Source organism: Quercus lobata, chromosome 6, assembly GCF_001633185.2.
Source record: "Quercus lobata isolate SW786 chromosome 6, ValleyOak3.0 Primary Assembly, whole genome shotgun sequence".
In the NCBI taxonomy this organism is placed as follows: Eukaryota; Viridiplantae; Streptophyta; class Magnoliopsida; order Fagales; family Fagaceae; genus Quercus; species Quercus lobata.
This window is the reverse complement of record NC_044909.1, coordinates 50,944,980-50,967,845: the sequence shown is the minus strand read 5'-3', so window position 1 is coordinate 50,967,845 and position 22,866 is coordinate 50,944,980. Positions and strand designations below refer to the sequence as shown.

The window sequence follows — 22,866 nt, the reverse complement described above, 5'->3', positions numbered from 1 at the left end:
AAGAGTAATACAATATACTAATATAAAGCATAAATATTGGAAGGACAATACCATGATTACATTTTAGATCTGTATACATTCTTGTTGACCATACTTGACCGAGTTTGTATTGTGACACAAAACCAAAGCTTTGTTGTTTTTAGAACAAACGAATCAAATACACACTAGGCATATCTACAACAACAACAATAACAACTTAAATGTTTCATCTAACTTAAGTAAAAATGGGAGAAAATACTATATTAAATGGCCAGACATCTACTACACTATCAACAAATTCCATCAGCAATTACTTGGAAATCTTAGCCTTCCTATCAGCAGCTGCAGCTTTAGCAGCAGTCTTGGCGAGGGTGGTAGGTTTCAGAACACTTTTAGGGTTGAATGCCTTTCGGATCTTAAAAGCAGCCCATCCAGTGCCTATAGCATGGCCAGCAGCATCAAGCCCTTCACTTGTTGCATGACCTGCTTGTTCCCCATACCTGCAGGACAAACATCATCCAAATTCAAACTCTAAATAGTTAGAGACGCATGATGACCCACTTTGTAAAACATGTTGGGGATGAAAACGTAGTCCCAATATTTGTGGCAGAAATACATAAAAGTTGGGCAAAGCAAAGCCGAAAGTGATTCACAACATTACTAAAGCATGAATGCAAGAAAACAAACTTTGATTGGTTGTCATTTTTTCCTTCTTGAGAAAAACATTGCTCACCAGTTACGGTATTGCTAATGTTAATTGCCCCCAAATGATATCGCTTAATGCGTCTATAAGCTTCATTCTATTTAACTCAAGTCTTTACACATTTGCTTAATTTATACCTACATTCATAATATTTATAAATAAATAAAAACACATCTGCTTAATTTACCTGTGGGAGACAAGTTCAGTAGTCACAGAGGATGATTTTGACATGACATTTCTTCCAGCAACTTCAACAGCGTCACAGACTTTGCCTATTTACAAGGAATTAGAAACATAAATAATACAATCTAAAAAATAAATATTTTAACTTGGAAATAATTTATTATTAAGAAAAAATTACCAATAGAAGCATTGATATCACATCTTTAGAAAATCAATGCTGAACATATTCATTGGAAGTATTCATTGCAAATGAGTTCACATCACTCGAAAAGTGGAAAGTTTTGTTGTGTTGGGGGGGGGGGGGGGGGTGTGGGTGGTGGGGGACGTGGGTTAAGGGGAGCTAAAGCTTTAAAATATCCCCCATTCAAAAGCTAACAATAGTTTCAAAGATCTTTGTCACTTTCATGCTAGTCTGTAGGAGTTTATTAGTTCCCAAATTGGGAGTTATATCCCTATTAGAAAAGGGATGGTATCCACAAGCCTATAATTATTATGGACTACAAAAATTTGAGTTTAGGTTAAATTAATAATCTGGTCCACAGACCATTGGATAAAGTTTAATTTGGTCCCTCAACTATTAGTTATGTCAATGTTGTCACACAACTTTCAAGATCAAGTCAAGTTCATCCTTACTTTTGTCTTGAAAACAACTTTAAAGCTAAAATACACTTTTGGTCCCTCAAATATTTAAAAGGTAAGTCTATTTTTGCTGGAGTGACATTCTTTAACTAATATGGCATTAATTAAATATTAGTGTAAATCATACTTTCAGTCCCTGATAGATAGGATAAATTTGATTTTGAAACCTCAAATTTAAAAAGTGAGAATTATCTAAAATATTTAAAAGGTTTAGAATTTAATCCCTCTGTCAATTCTTCTCCAGATGCCGGCTGCATTTTCCTCTATTAACATTGTTTCAAATAAGAAGATTGTCATCTTGGGTTTTGCTTTCAAGAAAGATATCTGTGACATAACTGAGACCCCTTCAATTGATGTTTGAAAGAGCTTATTATGTGGCAGGGGACAGCTAAAGCATATATGGCACACAGGTCACTGAAGACCAGATCCAGAGGGACCTCACAGTGGAAAAAGTTTATTTGGGATCATCCCATTCACCTCTAGCCACCACCGTGAAGCATAGTTTAAATTTCTTAAGAAAGATGTGGCCAGCAGCTGGAGAAGAAAAGAAAAAAGAGTGGAGGAGAAAAATCTTGAAAAGAAATGAGAGAAGGAAAAAGAATGAAAATAAAGGGCAAAAGTTATATACAGTACCTTATGTCCTATACCTTAGATTCCCCATTATAAATTTAGTCATGTGGCTACTTAACAGAATTCACTAAATGGTGTTAAATGTTTAAAACTCTTTCTATTCTCCTGTGAGAAAAACCCAGCCCTTTCTCTGTCACTTCCCCTGAACTCAAGATGCAAAACTCTTTCAGCCCCCTTGTCTCTTTGCTAGAAATCAAAATCCCACACCATCTTGAACAGAAATCAAACAATTTTGGTACGATCACTCTAATAGAAGTGGTGGTAGACTTAAAATTCGCCTCAGAGGTGGAACCCCAAGATATTTGTTGATACAGCCGTAAGAGAACTTCCCAGATGGAGCAGGTAACTCATTGCAAATTGAGTCCAAAAATTCCTTCAGGACTGTATACTCTTGTGTCATCTTCTCTTCCTCAGAAGTAAAGAAATTGATTTTGCTAGTACAATCGCAGACCTTATATAGAATTTGGGTCTAGAAAAATGGTCCAAGGTTCTGTACGTTTTGTACTAATGGTTAAACTGACTAAACTCCCATCTTTCCAATAATTGACATTGTTGTCAGGCATTTCCACGACGACGACACCTCTGTTCCTTGTCCTACAAAATCCAAGAACATAAAAAGCAATCCACAAAAATCCCTTATTCCAAATCCACCATCCAAAATTCCAAATCCAAGGACCCTAAAGTGATTCAACAAGTCCCCCTTCTCTTTCAATGAAGACTCGATTTTTGCCCCTTCTTCTTCTTTCACCTTCCAATTTTGATCTGTCAATGAAAGTTTTGGAGTTCCGCATTTGATTCGAATTCCATGGCCGCCACCACTCCTGTTTGAGTACTTCCACTAAAAGTTCTTGATTTCTGTTCAAAGAGGGCATGGATTTGTGATTACTAGCAAAGAGAGAAGAGGCAGACTGAATTGAGAGAGAAAGCGTTCATAGCAAATTTGTCTTTATCAGGTTTTCTCACTGGAAGAGTAGGTGTTTTAATGGGGTTAAGTAATTTTGTTATGTAGCCACATGACATGAGGTACTGTATCTAAGTTTTGCCCAAAAATAAAAAATGTCAAATTAACTTGATGTAAGCAACATAATCAAAAAGGGACAGAAATTGACGGAGGGACTAAACTAGTAACTTTTAAATATTTGAGTGAAGTAAATATCCCTAGTGCTACCATTACCACAGTACGGATGAAGCCAAGAATGCTCTCTAGAGAGGAGGAGGCTGAACTAGCGCGCAGCAACAAAAAGGTTAAGGGTGGACACCATGAAGGGTTTAAGGATGGGTTTTATGAACGGTCTGGAGAACCCCCTCCCTCCGAATGGTCAAGGCAACCTTTTGCCAAGGACGCTTCCTTCAGAGACAAATTGATAGGTACTATTCCAGGGGCTTTCGCCAAAGCTTTCGACCTCACCGACCAAATGGATGAAGACGCTTATTCCGACGACGATGATCCTGAAACACTTGGGTCGCTCCGGAAAGGAATGGTTGCAATCAAGTTAACAAAAGAAACCAAGAACCGCATTAGGAAATCTTGGTCTAAGACCGTCATTGTGAAGTTGGTGGGTAGGACAGTCGGTTTCGGCTACATGCAAAGCAAACTTGTTCAACTTTGGAGACCGACGGGGAGAATGGATTGTGTGGACCTTACGCACGGGTTTTTCCTAGTTCAATTCTACGCCAAGGAGGATTTGGATGCAGTTTTGGAGAAAGGGCCGTGGTTTATTGGCGACTTCTTCCTTTCTTTAAGGCCATGGGAGCCTTTCTTCAAACCGTTAGAGGCGAGTGTGTCCTCCATTGCTGTTTGGGTCAGGCTTCATGAGCTTCCTATTGAACTATATGAGACCAATGCACTTAAACAAATTGGTGAGTCCTTGGGTAGAGTGTTAAGAATAGATGCCCATACTACAATGGAAGCTCGGGGGAAATACGCGAGGTTGTGTATCCAGATTGATGTTAGCAAACCGTTGGTAGACACAATCCTTATTGGGTGCTTCGAGCAACCGGTAATGTATGAGGGCATTCACAAGCTTTGTTTTACCTATGGAAGAGTTGGCCATATGGTGGAGACTTGCCCATACACGATCTGGCGTGGGAATGATGCGGGAATTCCGGCAGAGTACGAACGGAATGGAGTAGCTGGCAACTCACGCGATAAGCATGAGGACCAATGGCCAAATACGGATTGCAACACGACAAATGGAATGGAGGAAGTGGAACGCGAGAGTTAGTACGGCCCTTGGATGGTAGTGGCCAGGAAAAGGTACGGGAGTAAGAGTACCAAAAAAGATCCGCATGTGTCGAGCATGCCATCCAACGGAAGAGCGGATAGGCAGAGGGAGTCACGTAAAGAAGGAGGTATTCCCAGTAGGGGGGCTAAGAAGTGGGCTGTTAAAGCTAATGGGCCTGTGGGTGCTTCTTATTCGGGCCTTAATAGAAGCAATCTGGGGCTTGATAAGCCCATATCCTTTAAGTCAGGCCAAATTAGCGTCTCCAACTCAAGCCCAGCAGCCCAGCCTATTAAGAAACTGGCGTCTTCAGTAAAAGGAAAGAAAATCATCGCCAGAGGAACTTCCTTAAAAGCCAAACCCAGTGACGCCGTTAATCCACTCTCTGAAAGCTTCGCTGCAAACATCAACTCACTCTCTTCCGATCACGCCTCGTCTACCAATCGCGAGAAAGATGGGTTCACCGAGTCTACCTTTGAGTTCACAGCTCCTCCCTTAGTTGAGAGTGAGCTTCACGGCGAACATGGCAAGGACCTTTCTGTCGATCTAGTCAAGGCAGGGACGCCTATCACACAAGGCAAAGGAGATGAGGGTGTTGGGTTTCGCCCTTGTCCCGGTGTCAGTGAAGGGTCAGATCGAGATGGAGTGGGTGTTGCTGGTATGGAATTGGAGGATGAGGTTGGAATGCCCTCCCCTGTTTAATTTGTGCTATTTCTTTTGTTATTTTTCCCCTATGAATTTTTTAATTTGGAATTGTAGAGGGGCTCAAAAGCCCACTTTTCAAAATTACATACATGAGTTTACTCAGAAACATGATCTTGCCATATTTGTTATTATGGAGACTAAATTGGGAGGCATCAGAGCAAAGGAGATTACGGAGAGGTTGCCTTTTGATGGAGCAATCCATACGGAAACTATCGGTCTTTCAGGAGGTCTCTGGTTGCTGTGGAATGATGATAAAGTTTTGGCGGAGGAACTAGCTAAGACAGAACAGGAAATTCATGTCAAAGTAAAGGTGCGTGCATCCAACCTTTCTTGGATTTTCTCTGCCATTTATGCTAGTCCTAGAAATGAAGATAGATGTGTCTTATGGAATAACCTTATAAAGGTTGCAGAGCTTCACAATAAACCTTGGGTCATGGCTGGAGACTTTAATAAACCTCTGGTAGATGAAGATAAATTTGGAGGCAGGGGAGTTAGTGTTAATCGTTCCCTGGCCTTCAAAGATTGTCTTGATGGGTGTAATATGGTTGATATGAGTTTTGCTGGTCCTAGGTACACCTGGACCAATAAGAGAGATGTTAGTAATCTGATTCTGGAGAGGATAGATAGATATATCATGAATCCGGATTGGTGTGTGCTGTATCCGGATGCGAAAGTTACCCATCTCCCCCATTGTCATTCGGATCATTGCCCTGTGCTTATGGAAGCCGTCCCTAACTGTACCCAAGCTCCTAACAAGCCTTTTAGATTCTAGGAATTCTGGTTGTCTGATCTGTCTTTTCCCAATATTGTTTCTAAGGCGTGGAGTAGTGATAGAAGCCTTGTGGATGCCATAGATACTTTCTCTAAAGAGGCAACTTTGTGGAACAAGTCTCACTTTGGCAATATTCATCACAGGAATAGAAGAGTCTTGGCTAGAATTTATGGGGTTCAGAAAGCTCTATCTAATGTTCCTAGTTCCTCCCTAATCAATTTGGAGAATCAATTACAGTTAGAGCTTGAGTCTATCCTTGACCAAGAGAGAGACCTCTGGATGTTGAAATCTAGGATTAACTAGATGATTCAAGGGGACTGCAACACCTCTTTCTATCATATTTCCGCTCTTGCTAGGAGGTAAAGAAACCATATAGCCTCGGTTAAGGATGAGAGAGGGCAGTGAATTACTGATGGGGGAGAAGTGAGGGAGCATTTTAGGAAGGGTTTTGTCTCCTTATATACCACTTCCCTTGTGGAGGTAGAGAGGGTTCCAAGCCACGATGTTCAATGGCAAGTGCAACTGCCTGATGAAGTTAGTTGTTCTTTAGATGTGATGGTTACCCTAGAGGAAATTAAGGAAGCTCTTTGGTCTATGAAGCCCTACGAATCTCCGGGTCCGGATGGGTTACATGCTGGTTTTTATTAGCGTTTTTGGCTCACAGTGGGGGATTCGGTGAAGAAGGAAGTTATGAGGGTTTTTCTTGACAAAAAAGTGCCTAATTATCTCAACAAAACTCTTATTGTTCTCATCCCAAAAATCAAAGGGCCGGAGTCTATTGGGAACTATAGGCCTATTAGTCTTTGTAAATCTGTTTACAAGATCATTTCCAAAGTCATTGTTAATCGACTTAGACCTCATTTGGAGAACATTGTCTCTCCCTTCCAAACAGTATTCATTCTGGGTAGGAGAGGTATGGATAATGTTATCATTGTGCAAGAATTAATTCACACCATTGGTCGTGCAAAAGGAAGGAAAGGGTACATGGCTATCAAGATTGATCTAGAGAAGGCCTATGACAGAATTGAGTGGAGTTTTATCAGAGAAATGCTTGTTAAGTTCAACTTTCCTAGCAAGCTTACAGATATTATCATGAGTTGTGTCTCTTCGGTTTCAACTTCTCTCCTCTTCAATGGGGGCTGCTTAGAATCCTTCCGGCCGTCTAGAGGCATCAGACAAGGGGACCCATTATCGCCCTATCTATTCATTCTCTGTATGGAATATTTGGGTCATCTAATTGAAGATAAGTGTGCTGCCAAGGCTTGGATTCCAGTTAAAACTTCAAGGAGTGGGCCTTCTTTTTCGCATCTTTTCTTTGCAGATGACCTGGTTTTATTTGCCGAGACTGATATGGGAAATTGTATTGCTATTAATGAAGCTCTTCAGGAGTTTTGTTCTAGATCAGGCCAGAAGGTTAGCGAAGCAAAATCCCGTGTTTTCTTTTCGCCTAATGTAGATCCTGATCAAAGAGACCTCCTTTCTAAAATGCTTGGCTTTAACTCTACTGACAATCTTGGTAAGTATTTGGGCTTTCCGTTGAAACATGCAGGGGTTCGAAAGCATGATTTTGATTTTGTGCTAGATAGAGTCAAGAAAAAGTTAGCGGGTTGGAAAGCTAATTTACTCTCCATGGCTGGCCAGTTGGTGCTTATCCAAGCTGCTTCCTCTACCATTCCAAATTATGTCATGCAGCAGGCTTCGCTCCCAAATAAAATCCTCAAGGGCATTGATAGGGTCAATAGGAACTTTTTATGGGGATCCTCTGATCATGCTAGGAAAATGCATTGGGTCAATTGGGATGCTGTCACTAAGCCAAAAAAGTTGGGAGGTCTGGGATTGCAATCGGCTAAAGGCAGGAATACAGCTCTCCTTGCCAAGCTTAACTGGAGATTTCACACTGAGAATGATGCTCCTTGGGTCAAGGTTCTTAAATATAAATATTGTATGAGACAGAGAATCAACTCGAGGAATGAAGCTAATCTCCCAAGCTCCCCTACTTGGAAAGGTATGAAGATAGGTAAGGATACTTTCAAGAAAGGGTTAAAGTGGATCCCAAGACACGAGAGCAACCTCAATTTTTGGGCTGATTGCTGGTCTAATCTTGGCTCCATTAGAGCCCTCATTCAGGGTCCCCTCCCTCTAGACTCGTCCACCCTCAAGCTTAAAGATGTGATATCTATGGGAAGATGGGATTGGTCGAAGATCCCTTTCAACCTCCCTTTAGGGATTAGAGAGGAAATCCAAGCAACCTCGATTCCCCTCCTAGCAAGGAATAATGATAAGTTGGCATGGAAGTTTTCTCCAAAAGGGAGTTTTGACATGGGGAGTGCTTATCTTATTGCCTTAAATCTTATGGAAGCAGAATCTTTTGCTGGATCTTGGATTTGGAAACTCCAAACGCTGCCTAGAATTCAGATGTTCATTTGGAGATGCATGCACAATAGTATTGCAATCAAGGAGGTTATAGCAAAAAGAGGAATCCTTATCGATACTTCCTGCCCGATGTGCCATTCTGAAGCTGAAACTTTAACTCATGCCCTCCGGGATTGCAACATGGTTAAACCGATTTGGCTTAAACTTGGAACCAGCTGTCTGTGTCCTTCTTTCTTCTCCCAAGGCATTAAAGATGGTTGATTTCTAATTCCAGCCTCAAGTCCTCCCAGAATGCAGCTGGTCTTCCTTGGAACAATCTCTTCCCTTATGCGATATGGATGATATGGAAGCAGAGAAACAATGTTTGTTTTTCCAACAAAAGGCCCAATCCGAATATTGACAAGGTGGTAACTAAATTAGCTACTGAGTTCTTGCTTTGTGGTGCGAAACCAAATCGTAACATTCATATGGTGGTCAAGCAAGTCAGATGGGAAAAACCAGATTTGGGCTGGTTTAAACTCAATACAGACGGTGCAGCAAATGGCTCGGCAGGTAATGCAGCTGGTGGTGGTTTGATAAGGGATGACCGTGGCAATTGGGTGATGGGTTTTTCAAGGAAGATTGGAAGAGTTGACAGCTTTGTGGCTGAAATTTGGGCTCTCCGGGATGGTCTCCAGCTTTGCCATCATCTGAACATTGGTGCTGTTGTGATTGAACTTGATGCAAAGTCACTGGTGGACGTTCTAAATAAGTCTTCATACTGCAATACTATGATTTCTCCCCTGATGGATGATTGCAAGCTCTTAATCGATCAATTCCCTCAGGTTTGTGTTGAGCATATTTTCCGGGAAGCCAACAAATGTGCGGATCGGTTAGCTAAGTTTGGTCTGGCTCAATCTTTGGTTTTTTCTGTTCATTCTTTCCCCCCTCAAGAGCTGATCCCTTTGATTGAGGCTGACTCCTTGGGTGTTTTCTGTAACAAGCTTTGTCCTGGCTCTGGTTTTTCCAGTTAGTTTTAATATAATTTCCTTTTGACCAAAAAAATATATATATATATTTGAGTGACCTTGTCAAAAAATATTTGACCAAAATTGAACTGATCTCATGTTTCACAGACCAAAAGTATACCTATAGCTATGTCATTATCTATTCAGCATACTGTTAGCCATGCTAACAAAAAATGGATGAAAAATTAATTAAAAGGACTAAATAGTTCCTTTTCAAATATTTGAGAATTAAGTGACCAAAATCAAACTTACCCCATATTTCAAGGGTCAAAAGTAAAATTTACCCAAACTTTAACAGAATTATTTGAAATTGGTGTTGATGAAAATAATTAAGAAGTGTGCATGTGACATGTGCTCTGTTCTTTGCCAGTGTTTAATATATTGTTTTCCAAACCATACTTGCACAGAATGATAAAAACCATCTAATATAATGAAACAGTAAAATATATTAAACCTGTTCGACAAAGGAAATCTGAAGACACATGTAAAAAATTGAACTCACAGAAAAAGTATTATCAATAAAAATAATAAAATAAAAAGTACCAATGGAAGCATTGTAATCCAATCTTTAAAACTCATTGCTGAAAAAAATCATTGGCTACATATTGATTGCCAAGGAGTTCATCCTTGGTAACACAAAATGATGGGAAAAACAATAATCTTTAGATGGGGGAGAGGGAAGACAAAAATTTGAAATGACCCTCATTTGAGGGCTCAAAACAGTCACAAAGATCTTGTTGGCTTTCATTCTAGTTTTCAGAGGTCTCACAATTTATTAGAATGGATAATGAGCGTTTTGGGTTTTTTTTTTTTTTTTTTTGGTGTGTGTGTGGAGGGAGAGGAGAGTGAAGTCCAGATGGGAGGAGAGTAGATAGGGGAGGGGAATGGTTACTCAACCATGTTTGGATGGTTACTATTCTACCTTCACACCTGCTCTTACCTTTAATTTCTCTGATGGTGGTTAATAGTTTTCTGTCCAAAACCATTCTTATGCATACAACATCTTATAACCCCTTTCCTACACTACCCATCACCTTTAAGCAATCAAAAGCCAACCCACCAACCTTAATACATGTACGATGCAATTCAACGAATATCCCTATCCTATTTAACATTAACCCATCACCTTAAAGCAATGTAAAGCCATCCCACCAACCTTACTTCATGGATGATTGATTCAATTAAACAGATATTTTTTGGCAACACAGTGAGAACATAGTTCCAGCCAGGAACTAAAGTACGACAAGAATATTTAATGAAGTCTATCAAAGCAATGACAAGCCATGAACAGAAGGGCGAAAAACCAGTACCATCCACTCAATTCACGTGAACCATAAGAGGAGATAAAAAACCAGAACACACATTTAAATCCTCTAGAATTGAAATTAAATGGCCTGTCATCCTCCTTTTTTCTCAAATCTACCTTCAACACCCTATTGCCCCTTTCCTGCAGTTATAAATATTTTCCCTTTCCAGTTTCCACACACATCATGTGTGCCACTCTGCTATTTTGTGGTAATCAAATAGGAAGCAAGGTGAAGCAAACCCACATTAACTTCATAGATTTTATAATGCATCTATTTATGAACTTTTGGATTAAAAGCTGTTTGATAGAGTAAAAACAGCCATTCAGAAAAGAAATATATGCTAATATATTATAATATATAACGCAAGGGTTTGAGATGATCAACATACTAAATCCATCTAGGGAAGCAAGCACAATCTCCCCTGGTAGGTAGCCAAAAAACTTCTTCCCCACTTTTGAATTTGCCACTGAGCCTGTTATAAATCCAGAGACTTTGACAACCCCAGAGAGGACCCCAGTTGCAACTTTCTCTGTCATTTTGGTCACCCTCTTAGCCCTACATAAACAATCAAAGCCAAAAAAACAATCTTTAAAATTTTAATCAAGACTTGGCAACTACACCCAGAGAGAGTATCACAGTATTTGAGTTTCTTTTCCCATTTTCAACTAAACCATTTCAAAACTTTACCACCTATCAGTGACATAGCTCCCATTTTCATTTCAACCACAAACATACATATATTTCTACATAAAACATGCCCTTAACCAATATAAAAAAGACCAAAACAAGAATTTCATTAACCACCACAGTTTATTGTTGATTTGTACTCATTCCCATACCTTTTAATCCGCTTCAAGGTTTGGGGACTGATCTCGGAATTGGAACCCGGACTCAACCTTTTCTTCATAACATTATTCCCCAACCTCAAGCTCTCTATCGTGACATCCCCGCACCACAAGATCCCCTGGATCAGTTTTCCCGAACCCGCCGCGATCATCTTCGCAGTAGTGCTACTGTAATCCTCCACATTGGGCGCCAGCGTAGTCCAATACGCGGCGCACTGCTTCTCCATCCGCTCTTTCTTCTTCACAGACTTCAAATCCGCCGGTGAAGTCTCCATCGCCATCGAACCGTCCAGCGCCTCCCCCTTCTTCTTCGCGTTGTCCGAAACTCTCTGCTCCGAGAAGCTACTGTAATTCTGCAAAATCGAATCCAGGTCTTTCAGAAGCTTTTCCTGCCCCTTGGACGCGATCGTCAATCCGTAATTCAACATGTTATCAGAGTCTTTATCATCGTCGTCGTCGGAATCGGAGGCGTGTTGCTTCGAGGCGGGGAGGGTGAAGAAGTAATGCGAATGGTCAAGCTTGACGGCAGCTTCGTCTTTCACCAGAGGCCATTGGATCTCGTCGGCGACACAGGCGAGGACGGCGACGACGTCATCGTCCTGGCGGAGACGGACGACGGTGAGATCGCCGCAAGCGAGCTCGACGCTGTAGTGCTTGTCGATGAGGTTGAGAATGGCGCCGGGGATCTTGATGAGGACCTCTTCGATGGCCTTCGGCGGAGCCGTGGAAGAAGTTTGGTGGTCGACTGTGGGTTCCGGGAAGAGGTTACCGGCGAGGTCTCGCATATCGAATGAGGGGTAAAGATTGGAGGAGGAGGAGGAGGAATAAGGGTTAGGGTTTGATTGGATCGCCACCTCCGGGTAGAGAGGAGTTCTGTGGGAATAGGAAGCCATTGATTAAATTTTGTGTTGGTGTTTTGTTTGTTACTGATTCATTAGGGATGATTTGAGCATGAAAGGGCTTGAAATAAAATGATTATACAGAGAAGCTAAATCGGCGGTTGGCGTTGTCGTTGGAGTTGGGGAAGTTGAGTTTTGGAGAGGAAGGTGGGGAACGGAGAGTGTAACGTCTTATGACATACGTGGCGAAGTTCCCGCGTTGGAAACGTGGAGGGACCGACAATGTTTTTTTTTTTTTTGATAAAAAGACAGACGATACGTCGTCTGTGCCATTTATGATCTGTTTGGTACGTGTGTTTAGAAATACGTGGGGTAAAAAGTATGTGAAAATATGTGTAATGTTATTTAAAAACTGAAAACATGTGTTTAAACTTGCATACTAAATGAGGCCTTAACCTCCTTGTGAGCAATTTAACATTCTCGGGTCCTTCCCGCATGGATATGGTTACTTTTTCATAACAAATTATTGGTGGTTAGTTGTTTTTTTGTTCAAATTTAAACATACTGTTAAGATTACTTTTTAGATCCAAAAATAACAACTAGTAACAACCTGCTTAAAAATATTATAAATATAGGATTTCTCTTTTTTATAAGAGAAATCCTATGTACATAATATTTTATTTATTTTACTACTCCACAAGAATGTAATTTTCATTCTGAATTCAAATTAGAAAATTATAATAAATATTGTGAAAATGTTATAAATATATCACTCCTCATTGTTATTATCAAATATCAAAGTTATTACTTGTCCTTCTTAAAGGGGATAAATTTTTTTTTTTTTTTTTTGAGAAGTAAGACAACTATCTTTATTACGAAAAAGAGGCTAAATTAGCCGGGATAAAAGAGAAAATTGATAATGGAACATTCTTCATCCTTAAAGGTAGGGTTGTCCAACGGGTCTAGGACCCGACCAAACCGACCGACCTGAAGCCCATGATCGGTCAGGTTCGAGTTCTTCTCTAGGAAAACCCGAATATTCGGTTTGGGTAGCAGGTTAAGAGTTTAAAAATCTATATAACTCGACCTGACCGAAAGTTTTAGAGTAAAATATATATATAATAGGTCCATTTGGATTAAACTTATTTTTGCTGAAACTGAAAACTGAAAACACTGTAGCAAAATAATTTTTAAGTGTGTGAATAGTATTGTGTGACCCATTTTTAATATTTTTAAATACGTGAATAGTGCATACACTGTTCATGAACAGTAAATTTTGTCTCTGAAAGTCAACATAAGCGGCTTGAAAAAAAAAAAAAGAGAAGCAAAACGCCAGACGCAGATGTGCAATCCAAACCACACCATATATATATATATATATATATCTCAGTTCTTTTGAGGTGAGCACGTGAGACTGAGGATGATAAGACTAAAGCACTGTCAAATTGAGAACTACATGCATTTAGAATCTTACACGCAAAAGCAAAAATCAAATCAGCAAAGTAAAAATCAAATCACCTGCAGTTCAGAACGACTAAAATTGAAATGGAAATCAGTCTTTCACAGTTCCACACACAAGCCTCAGTCTTCAATCCCATCTCAAACACTGTTCTCAGTATCTCACTCTCTCATAAATCAAAATCTCACTCTCAATCTCAGTCTTCGTTCTCTCTACTCTCAATCTTAAGTCTTTCTAGTCCCAAGTCTTAATCCTTCACTCCATACCCTCCACAATCCACACTCCTTTCCAAACCCTAGTTGTTGCCACAGCCGCCTCATCACCACACTCATGGCTTCGCCTCACTTTCAACCATGGGTTAAGCATTCTCATGCTCACAGATCAACTTCTTAGTCTCAAGACTCTTAGGAGTATTTTCTTCCTTTTTCATCTATCTTTTCCTCTATTTTGAGATATGGGTTTTTCATCTTGGATATGGATTGGTGGGTGTGGGTATGCGGGATGTGGATCGGCCAAGGTGGGTGTGGGTGTATGGTGGGTGTGGATTGGCAAGGTGGGTGTGGGTTTGCCAAAATGGGGATTGGGTTATGTGGGTAGATGGGTAGCTTAAATGTGGATCAGAACTCATGGAGGAGGGTAGCTTGGATGTTGGCAATGGTGGATTGGAGACATGCAGTGGTGGAGCAGGGCAGTGAGGTTGAGTGGGAAGAAAAGATGGAGAAAACTCACCATTAAGTGGAGGAAAAGGACGGATTGGGTGGTCGGAGTTGAGCTTCGTTGCGTTGGTGCGTGAGGTGGTGCTGGAGCAGTGCTATTGCCGAGATGGATGAGTGGTCACAGTTGAGCTTTGGAGAAAGTGTGTGTTGAGAGTGAGGCATGTGAGGAGCGACCCAATTCGAAGCCCAAACCCGCCTAACGGACAAATTTGACTCGTTCAACCGATGACCTAAACTGCCGGGTCCAACCCATATATCAGGTCGGTTGTGGGTCACATTTTTGGTAACCTGACCCAGTCAAGTTGAGTCCAGGTCAGGCCCAAACCCAACCCGTGGACAGCCCTACTTAAAGGGGATAAGATGAAACTCTAATATATATGCAAAAGGCTTCATTTTGTTTAATGGGAAAGACTTCATTTATTGATTGTGCATTATCAATGTAAGGCCTAGATTTGCTCCCAAGGCTCAAATGGATAGTCAATGGCCCAAATAGCCCAAAACAATGAATTTGTTAGAGAGTGGGCTTGAAACTAAATTTTCAATGAGTTAGGTGGACAACGATCACGATAGGTTAGTTATTACTAGAAAGAATAAAGCAAGCAGTTTTGAACAAGAAAAGTTCTCCTCGGTCAAGTCTGAGAAAGGTCTATTCTTATATATTTCTCTGAGACTTATACAAAATTACAGTTCTTGAGTATACAGTGATTTTTCTTTATATTTTTTGATCATCCTCTTTGTAATGGGGCTCTTTTCTTTTATATTCCCTCCCCTTCTTTCATCTCAGCCCTTCACGTGTAGGTTAGATTCTAATCCTCTTGATACATGTCCCATCAGCACCTTCCTAAAGTCTTTGGTGGTAGCTGTAAGGCTAAAAATTACTGTTTAGGTATCACTTTCACATTAATGCGGCCAGGGGGTTAGATGCAGAGCATTCAATGCGGTGGTAGCAACTTTCTTCTCAGATATTTCTCAACTCTCTTTTGTCTCATCCCTCTCTGATGTTTATCCTTCCAAGCAAGATTGCTTGTTGCCCTGTTCTTGATAGATGGTTGGACCTTTGACCTTTACTCGACATAGCCGATGAGGTATTTCTCCTCGGACAACGTCTCCTACTCATTATGACCAGACTTCTTCCACGACCCATTAATCTATATGTCTTTGCTAGTATCTATCTGTCCTTAGGCTACTTAACGTTCTCGGGCACGGCCTACGGCCCAATACTTATATCTGGGCTCTTCATCCCTACAATCAATATCACTCAAAAAGGATAATAATTGTATCATAGTTTTCTATAAAATAAAAAAAATTCTATCCAGAGAACATTGTTTGTGTTTGTGTGTGTGTGTGTGTGTGTGTGTTTTTTTTTTTTTTTTTGGCTTCATCTAACCATTTTAACAAAACAAATTAGTGGATTTTTTTGGGGGGGGGTTGGGGGCTGAATTAGCATTGTTATTAATTCCGTTCCGTTCCGGCCGAACGGACGGAATTTTTCGTGCCGGCATGAAGACCGGAACCGGAAACCCCCCCGTTCCACCTCGGGCCAGATTTCGGGGTGTTTCGGCCCGTTTCAGCCGTTCCAGCCAATTTCGGCCGGTACGTGATTCTGAGTTAAAAAAAAAAAAAAAAAAAGGTCCAAACGACGCCGTTTTGGACTTGAGTAAATACCTAGCTCAGACCCTTTTCTTCTTTCATTCGTTCACTCTCACTTTCACTCTCAAATCCTCACTGCCGTCGTCCTCGTCCCACCGCCGTCGTCCTCACTGCCGTTGCTCAGCTGTCTCTGACTCTCTCACAGTTTCACTCTCTCGGATTGAACAGCCAAGGTATTCTTTCTCTACTCTTACTCTCTCGGATTCAACCTTCAGTTCAGCTTCAGCCAATTTTTTTTTTTTTTTTTTCCTTATGATTTGCTTTGTGGTTAAGACTTAAGATTTAATGTTACTAAAATATTAGATATGTGATTTGTTGGTTAAGATATGTGATTGAACAAATTGGGGATGAGAAATATTACTCTCACTCTCTCGGATTGGAGCTTCAGTTCAGCCAAATCATTATTTTTTTTTTTCTTATGATTTGTTTTGTGGTTAAGATTTAAGAACTTACTAAGATATTAGATATGTGATTTGTTTGTTAAGTTATGTGATTGAACAAATTGGGTAAACTGCATAAATTGGGTAAACTGCATAAATTAGCATTTAAAACCATGTTTAGTTTTTTTCTTAACTTGATTTATTTGTTCATTAACTACATATGGCTGTTCATGCATTTGATTGAATTTCATTTCATTTCATTGAACAGTAAATTATGGCTCATCATAGTTCAGGGGATCCCGCATGGGCTCATGCCCGTGCAGGTGCTTCCTCTGCTTCTGTGGCCTCTGCCCCTGCAAGATCAGATGATCCCGCTTGGGCTCATGCTCGTGCAGTGCCTAATGCAAAAAATAACACTATATGTTTGCATTGTAATAAGTTGATTAAAGGGGGTGGTATTACTAGACTTAAGTATCATCTTGCTGGGATTAGGGGTCAAGTTGAACCATGTAAAAAGGCTTCATCTGATATTAGGTTTCAAATGAAACAAATGATTGAAGACTTGAAAAAATCTAAACAAACTAAAAAGAGGATTCAATTAGAAATTGGGAACCCATATGATATTGATGAGGAGGATGATGAGGAGGAGGAGGATGATGAGGTTAGGGTTGTTGAAAAGAGTCCCCCTCAAACATTAGGTAAACGAAAATCTAGGGGAAAGGATGTTGACAATGATGTGAGTCAAATAAGAGGAAAGAAGAAAATTAAGAGTTATTTTGCTCCTAGAACAACCCCCGGTGCTCAACCCTCTATAAGAAGTGCTTTGGCTACAAAAGCAATGATTGATAATGCAAAAATGAGTGTGGCAAGATGGTGGTATCATTCTAATGTACCCTTTTATGCATCTAGTCACCTTATTATCAACCTATGATTGATTCTGTTGCTGCTATTGGGCCGGGATTTAAGGGGCCTTCTTTTTATGAGTTGAAGGGACCCCTTTTGAAAAATGCTGTCCATGAAGTTAATGATTTTTTGTTAGATATAAAAAATGATTGGAAAGTATATGGCTGTTCACTGATGTCTGATGGGTGGACAAATCAAAAGCAACAACCAATAGTGAATTTTTTGGTGTATTGTCCAAGGGGAGCCATGTTCTTAAAATCAATTGACACTTCAAGCCTTACAAAGGATGCTGAAACTTTGTTTAATATATTTGATTCTGTTGTTCAAGAAATTGGTGTGGAATATATTGTGCAATTGATTACAGATAATGCTTCTGCCTATAAAAAAGCTGGAAAAAAATTACAGCAGAAGTATGGTACTTTGTTTTGGTGTTGGAGAATATTGCTAATCCTAGGTGGTTCCCTCTTATTGATGAAGCAATTAAAAAGGCAAAAAAGATAACAAAGTTCATTTACAACCATAGAGTTGTTTTAGACTTGATGAGGCAAGACTTTACAAATGGAAGAGAGTTATGTCGTCCTGCAATTACAAGGTTTGCCACTAACTTCTTAAGTCTACAAAGCATGCTAAGGTTCAAAAAAGAGCTTAGACAAATGTTCACTTGTGATAAATGGCTTTCATGCCCTCATGCTAAGACCGCCGTTGGGAAGGAGATAAGTAAAATTGTTTTGGAAGATTATGCGTTTTGGTCTCAATGCAAGCACATAGTGAAAGTTAGTGAGCCTTTAGTTAGAGTACTTCGTCTTGTTGATGGGGATGAGAAACCTGCTATGGGGTATTTGTATGAAGCAATGGACAAAGCAAAAGAGGAAATAAAAAGAAGGTTGAAGAACAAAGTTTCTTTGTATGGACATTATGTTAGAGTTATTGATACTAGATGGGACAAACAACTTCATAGTCCTCTGCATGCAGCAGGTTGCTTTCTTAACCCTGCAATATACTTTAGGCCTTCATTTAAAAGGCAAAATGAAGTTCAAAGAGGGTTGCTAAGCACTCTAATGAGGTTGGTTCCCGATCCTGACATTCAAGACAAAATAAGTTCACAACTTGATGAGTACAAAAAATCAATTGGTGACTTTGGCACATCACTAGCAATCCGCCAACGAGAGAGACTAAATCCAGGTAAACATTAATAATTTAATAGTATTTCCTTTCAATATGTCTATTTATTCTTTATAGTTGTTATTGTAAGATTACATGAGCAATGTTTATTTTACATTTTTATTTGTTATTATAGTTTCATGGTGGGAGCAGTTTGGACTTGGAGCTCCAGACTTACAATCATTTGCCATTCGTGTGCTAAGTCAATGTTGTAGTGCAACCGGTTGTGAGAGAAATTGGAGCACATTTGAGTATGTTCACTCAAAGAAGAGAAATAGATTGGAACATAAACGAGTAAATGATTTGGTCTTTGTCCATTATAATTTGAGGCTTCGAGAAAGGTAAATTTATAATCGTTACTCATATGTAAATAAAATGTACTTTCATATAATTATAATTTATAAAATGTTACTAATGTTTAATATTTTCATTGGTAGGAACATTCAAAGGAATAAATATGCAATGGATCCTATAAGCTTGGATAACATTGACTTAATGGGAGATTGGGTGGCTGAAGAACCTACACTTCTTAATCCAGATGACATAAATTGGGATTGCCTTAATGAAGTGAATGTGGAAGAGGATGCTGAATTTGAAACTATTGATGTTGATGACAATGATGATGATGACAACAACAATGAACATGTCTTGACAAATCTTCCAATGGGTGCCAGTAGTTCTTGTGGAAGTTCTTTTGATGATGAATTTGATCCATTTTTCATGGATGATGAGGAGGAGGAGTAGGAATATTATGTTAAATTAATCTTAAATGTTTTTATTGTGTGATACTATATTTGTTTAAGACTTAAGACTTAAGACTAAGTGTATGTTGAATTGATGTTATGTTGAATTGATGTTATGTTGAATTGATGTTTAAGACTTAAGACTAAGTGTATGTTGAATTGATGTTATGTTGAATTGATGTTTAAGACTTAAGACTAAGGTTATGTTGAATTGATGTTATGTTGATGTTTAAGACTTAAGAGTTAAGATTAAATGATTTGTATTATTTGATATTTAGTTATTTATTTATTAGAATTGACAATTTTATGTTCTACAAGAATATATATAAATTATTTTTTAGGAACCCCGAAACACCCTGAAACAGTATGCCGAAATCGGCCGGTACCAAAATATTCCGTTCCACTGGGCAAACCGAAACGGTATTAATAACTTTGTGAATTAGAAATATTAGAACCTCCTAAACCCCAAGGCTTAAGACTTGGGGATGTACCAATCCGATATATACTCGGTTGGTAAATTAGTGGGACTAGTAGACATGAAACCTATGAACAGTGAATACAATCACAATGTTCTTAATCCTATTTAATTAAAGTACAAATTATTTGGCCTCTGGTCTTCTTCATTTCTTCGTCTCCTTAGGTTGTTGATTATGATAGTAAAGATATGTGATATTTTTATGTAGGCCTAGTTAAACAAGGCATTTTTATCTTCTTTCTTTGTGTAAACAAAAAATGGTTATAAGGGAGTGATCTGTATGACTTTCTTATCTAGACGTGACCTTAGTAGCACTTTAACCGCTTTAGGAATAAGATTTCGTATCACAATCACTGATAAGCTAGATGAACATCCTGTAACTAGGGTATAATGAGTCTTACACGCTACTAATAGAGGAACTTGAATCCATGTCCTAAGACATGCTGGCTTAAGCCTTTACCACTGGACCATCCGACGTGTTGTTAAACAAGAACTCATGTCTAAGGCATGTTGGCCCAAATCCTTATTACTAGACCAACTTGTTTGTAAACAAGATATTTAACGTAGTTATTAAATGTGATCAATTTCATTGAGGATAGACAAGGATAAGATTGAACCCATTTTATCCAATTATTCAAAAAAAGATTTGTCAAATTGGATTTTATTTTAAAAAGTACTAGATTATATTAACTGTGATTATGAATTATAGAAATTGAAGTATGATACATGTTAATACTTAATATATTTTAACTAATAAAAACGATTCTCCAAAAAAAAGAAAGAAAAAAAAAACTAATAAAAACATTACGGTTTGAATATTTTCTACACCAAAAGTCTCAAAGAGACGTAAGATATCATATGTATGTATTATGGTAAATTATATTAAAGTTTATGCACTGCACACCATATTGCGCAAAGTGATTTAATATATGTATGTTTTTTTTTTTTTTTTTTAGGAATTTAATATATATGTATGTATAACATGTAAGTTCATGATGGGTTCCAGTTAGCTTAATTGGTAAAGTCTCTGATGGCTATATAAGAGATCTGGGTTCAATCCTTGCCTACACCAAAAATTGATTGGTGTCCTCATGCGACTTACTATTAAAATACTTAATTTATTTTAAGAAAAGCACTATTAAAGTTTCAAACTCTCATCTAAATGTTAATATAATTTTGATTTATTTACATATAATTTTTTAATTAAGGCGTACATCACATAGGTTAGCATAATATTAGGGGTATGTTTGGATTGAGCTTATTTTTGCTGAAACTGAAAACACTGTAGTAAAATAATTTTTAAATGTGTGAATAGTGCCATGGGACCCATTTTTAATGAAAAAGTTATTGAAAAGTGGAATTTGTAGGTCCGTGAACAGTGCACGGGTGCACTGTTCATCGTGGAAAAGTCAACCTTTGCGGCTACTGTTCATGAACAGTGCATAAACAGTAGCCGCATTACTCCCTAAAACATGTGAAAACTAAAATAAAAAATAAAAAAAAAGCCAGAAAATGTAAACGCAGATTCAGTGCAATCCAAACGGGTACTAGTTGTAATGTAAAATTGAGTTTTCTCTTGACATGGCTATTGTAGTCAAAAAGCTGATAGTTGGTTAACGTGCGGGGAACATATAAATATTCTAATTTCACGTCACCCTTTCTTCACAGCTTCGTCTCCTTCAGCTTCAGCTATTTCTCTCTATATATACCTCCATAATCCCTAAGCCAAAAGCAAATTGGAGAATCATTAGGCGTGGGTTACTAGACAAGAAAAAAAAAAATTGACACATATTTCACTTTTTAGTCCAAAAGTCTGACCATTTCATCGCCAAAGTGTGAAACCAATAAAGAACCAGACATGAATCATAATTGTGTTTTTTTTAAGTGAAGGCAAATGTTAACAGGTGCTCTAAATGCATTAGTTAGTGAATCATTAATGTAATTTGGAATGTAAATTATTTGGGCACAAAACATTCTAGACATTTGGAAATTGAAATGTATTCTTTTGGCATTTATCATAAGCTTAAGTTTTTTTTTGAGAAAGATCATAAGCTTAAGTTGGTAATGTATATTTACTTATATGGTGTACTTAAAATTTTGGTGGTTTAAACTAGATCATTTCTTGTATTTAGTATGGTATTTTTTTAGCTATAAAGTGGATGTGAAAAGCAAAATGTAGGAAAAATTTATGTGCTTGAAAAAAGAAAAAAGAAAAAAAAAAAAAAACCTATAGCGGCTGTTTAGAAACTGCTAGTATAGGCTATATGAGAAAAGTATAAAAATTCCTATTGCAGTATTTTTTAAACCGCAGGTATATGTTAGGCCTATTACGGTGATTTTAAGTTTCGAAAAACTGCCAGTATAAAGTTAAAAAACCGTCGGTAAAGGTTGTATTAAAAAAATATAAAAATGTCTATAGCAATGATTTAAAATCGTTGGTATAAATTCAACCTACTACGACAATTTTCAATTTCTAAAAAGCACAGATATAGGATTACAAAACCGCTAGTATAGGTTATTCCAGCAGTTTTTAAAAAGTGCCAGGGTAGGGTTTCAAAACTGCCGAAACCTATACCAGCAGTGTAGGTCAGCTGGACCTATTGTCACACTCGTTAGACAATGCTAGGAAGCGCCAGGAAAAAAAACACTAGGATAGCCTATTTGGACCTATACTGACGGTTTTTGGATTGTAGCCGCGGTTTAAAAACATTGCAATGGCCCCAGTTTTTTATAGTGATTTTAGGAAAAAAAAAATGATTGATATTTTGACAGATTTCTCATAAAAGTTGTATTAAAACTTCCCTAAAATAATTTGTTAATAATTGCCCTAACAACACTAATTAATAGTACCCTTAAATGAAAACCATTAAGAAATAGACAAGAGTCACAATTATGTTTTAAAGATTTTGTTGCGCAACAAGCTTCAGCTATGAAAACAACCCAAAAAATAATAATAAATCAATTGACTGTAGCAATTCTTCGAGAATCCAATGCATTTTCATTAACCACCACACCTAATTAATAAGTACTTGATTTTACCTTTATTTGTTTGAGGAAAAAATTATACTGCCCAACAAGCACATTATGTTTAATTTAATCAAATAAGGTTTGGAGATTCTTTTGGGAAGAACCTAGTGCTACTATGATACTTTCAGTATGTATACATAGGTGGAGT

The 22,866-nt window shown here is 38.4% G+C and overlaps 2 protein-coding genes across 2 annotated transcripts; one reads left to right on the top strand and one right to left on the bottom strand.

The window, feature by feature from the left end:
- LOC115994504 (protein EARLY-RESPONSIVE TO DEHYDRATION 7, chloroplastic-like) lies at nt 1-12,485 on the bottom strand. Its single transcript, XM_031118675.1, has 4 exons — nt 11,360-12,485; nt 10,909-11,075; nt 870-954; nt 1-479 (listed from the first exon to the last, which is right to left on the bottom strand). The coding sequence occupies exons 1-4, from the start codon at nt 12,256-12,258 to the stop codon at nt 290-292; spliced, it is 1,341 nt and encodes a 446-aa protein (XP_030974535.1). The 5' UTR covers nt 12,259-12,485; the 3' UTR covers nt 1-289.
- Nucleotides 12,486-17,965: 5,480 nt separating this feature from the next.
- Nucleotides 17,966-19,217, top strand: LOC115950453. The gene is made up of 3 exons (XM_031067646.1): nt 17,966-18,494; nt 18,610-18,814; nt 18,911-19,217. The coding sequence occupies exons 1-3, from the start codon at nt 17,966-17,968 to the stop codon at nt 19,215-19,217; spliced, it is 1,041 nt and encodes a 346-aa protein (XP_030923506.1).
- Nucleotides 19,218-22,866: the final 3,649 nt, after the last annotated feature.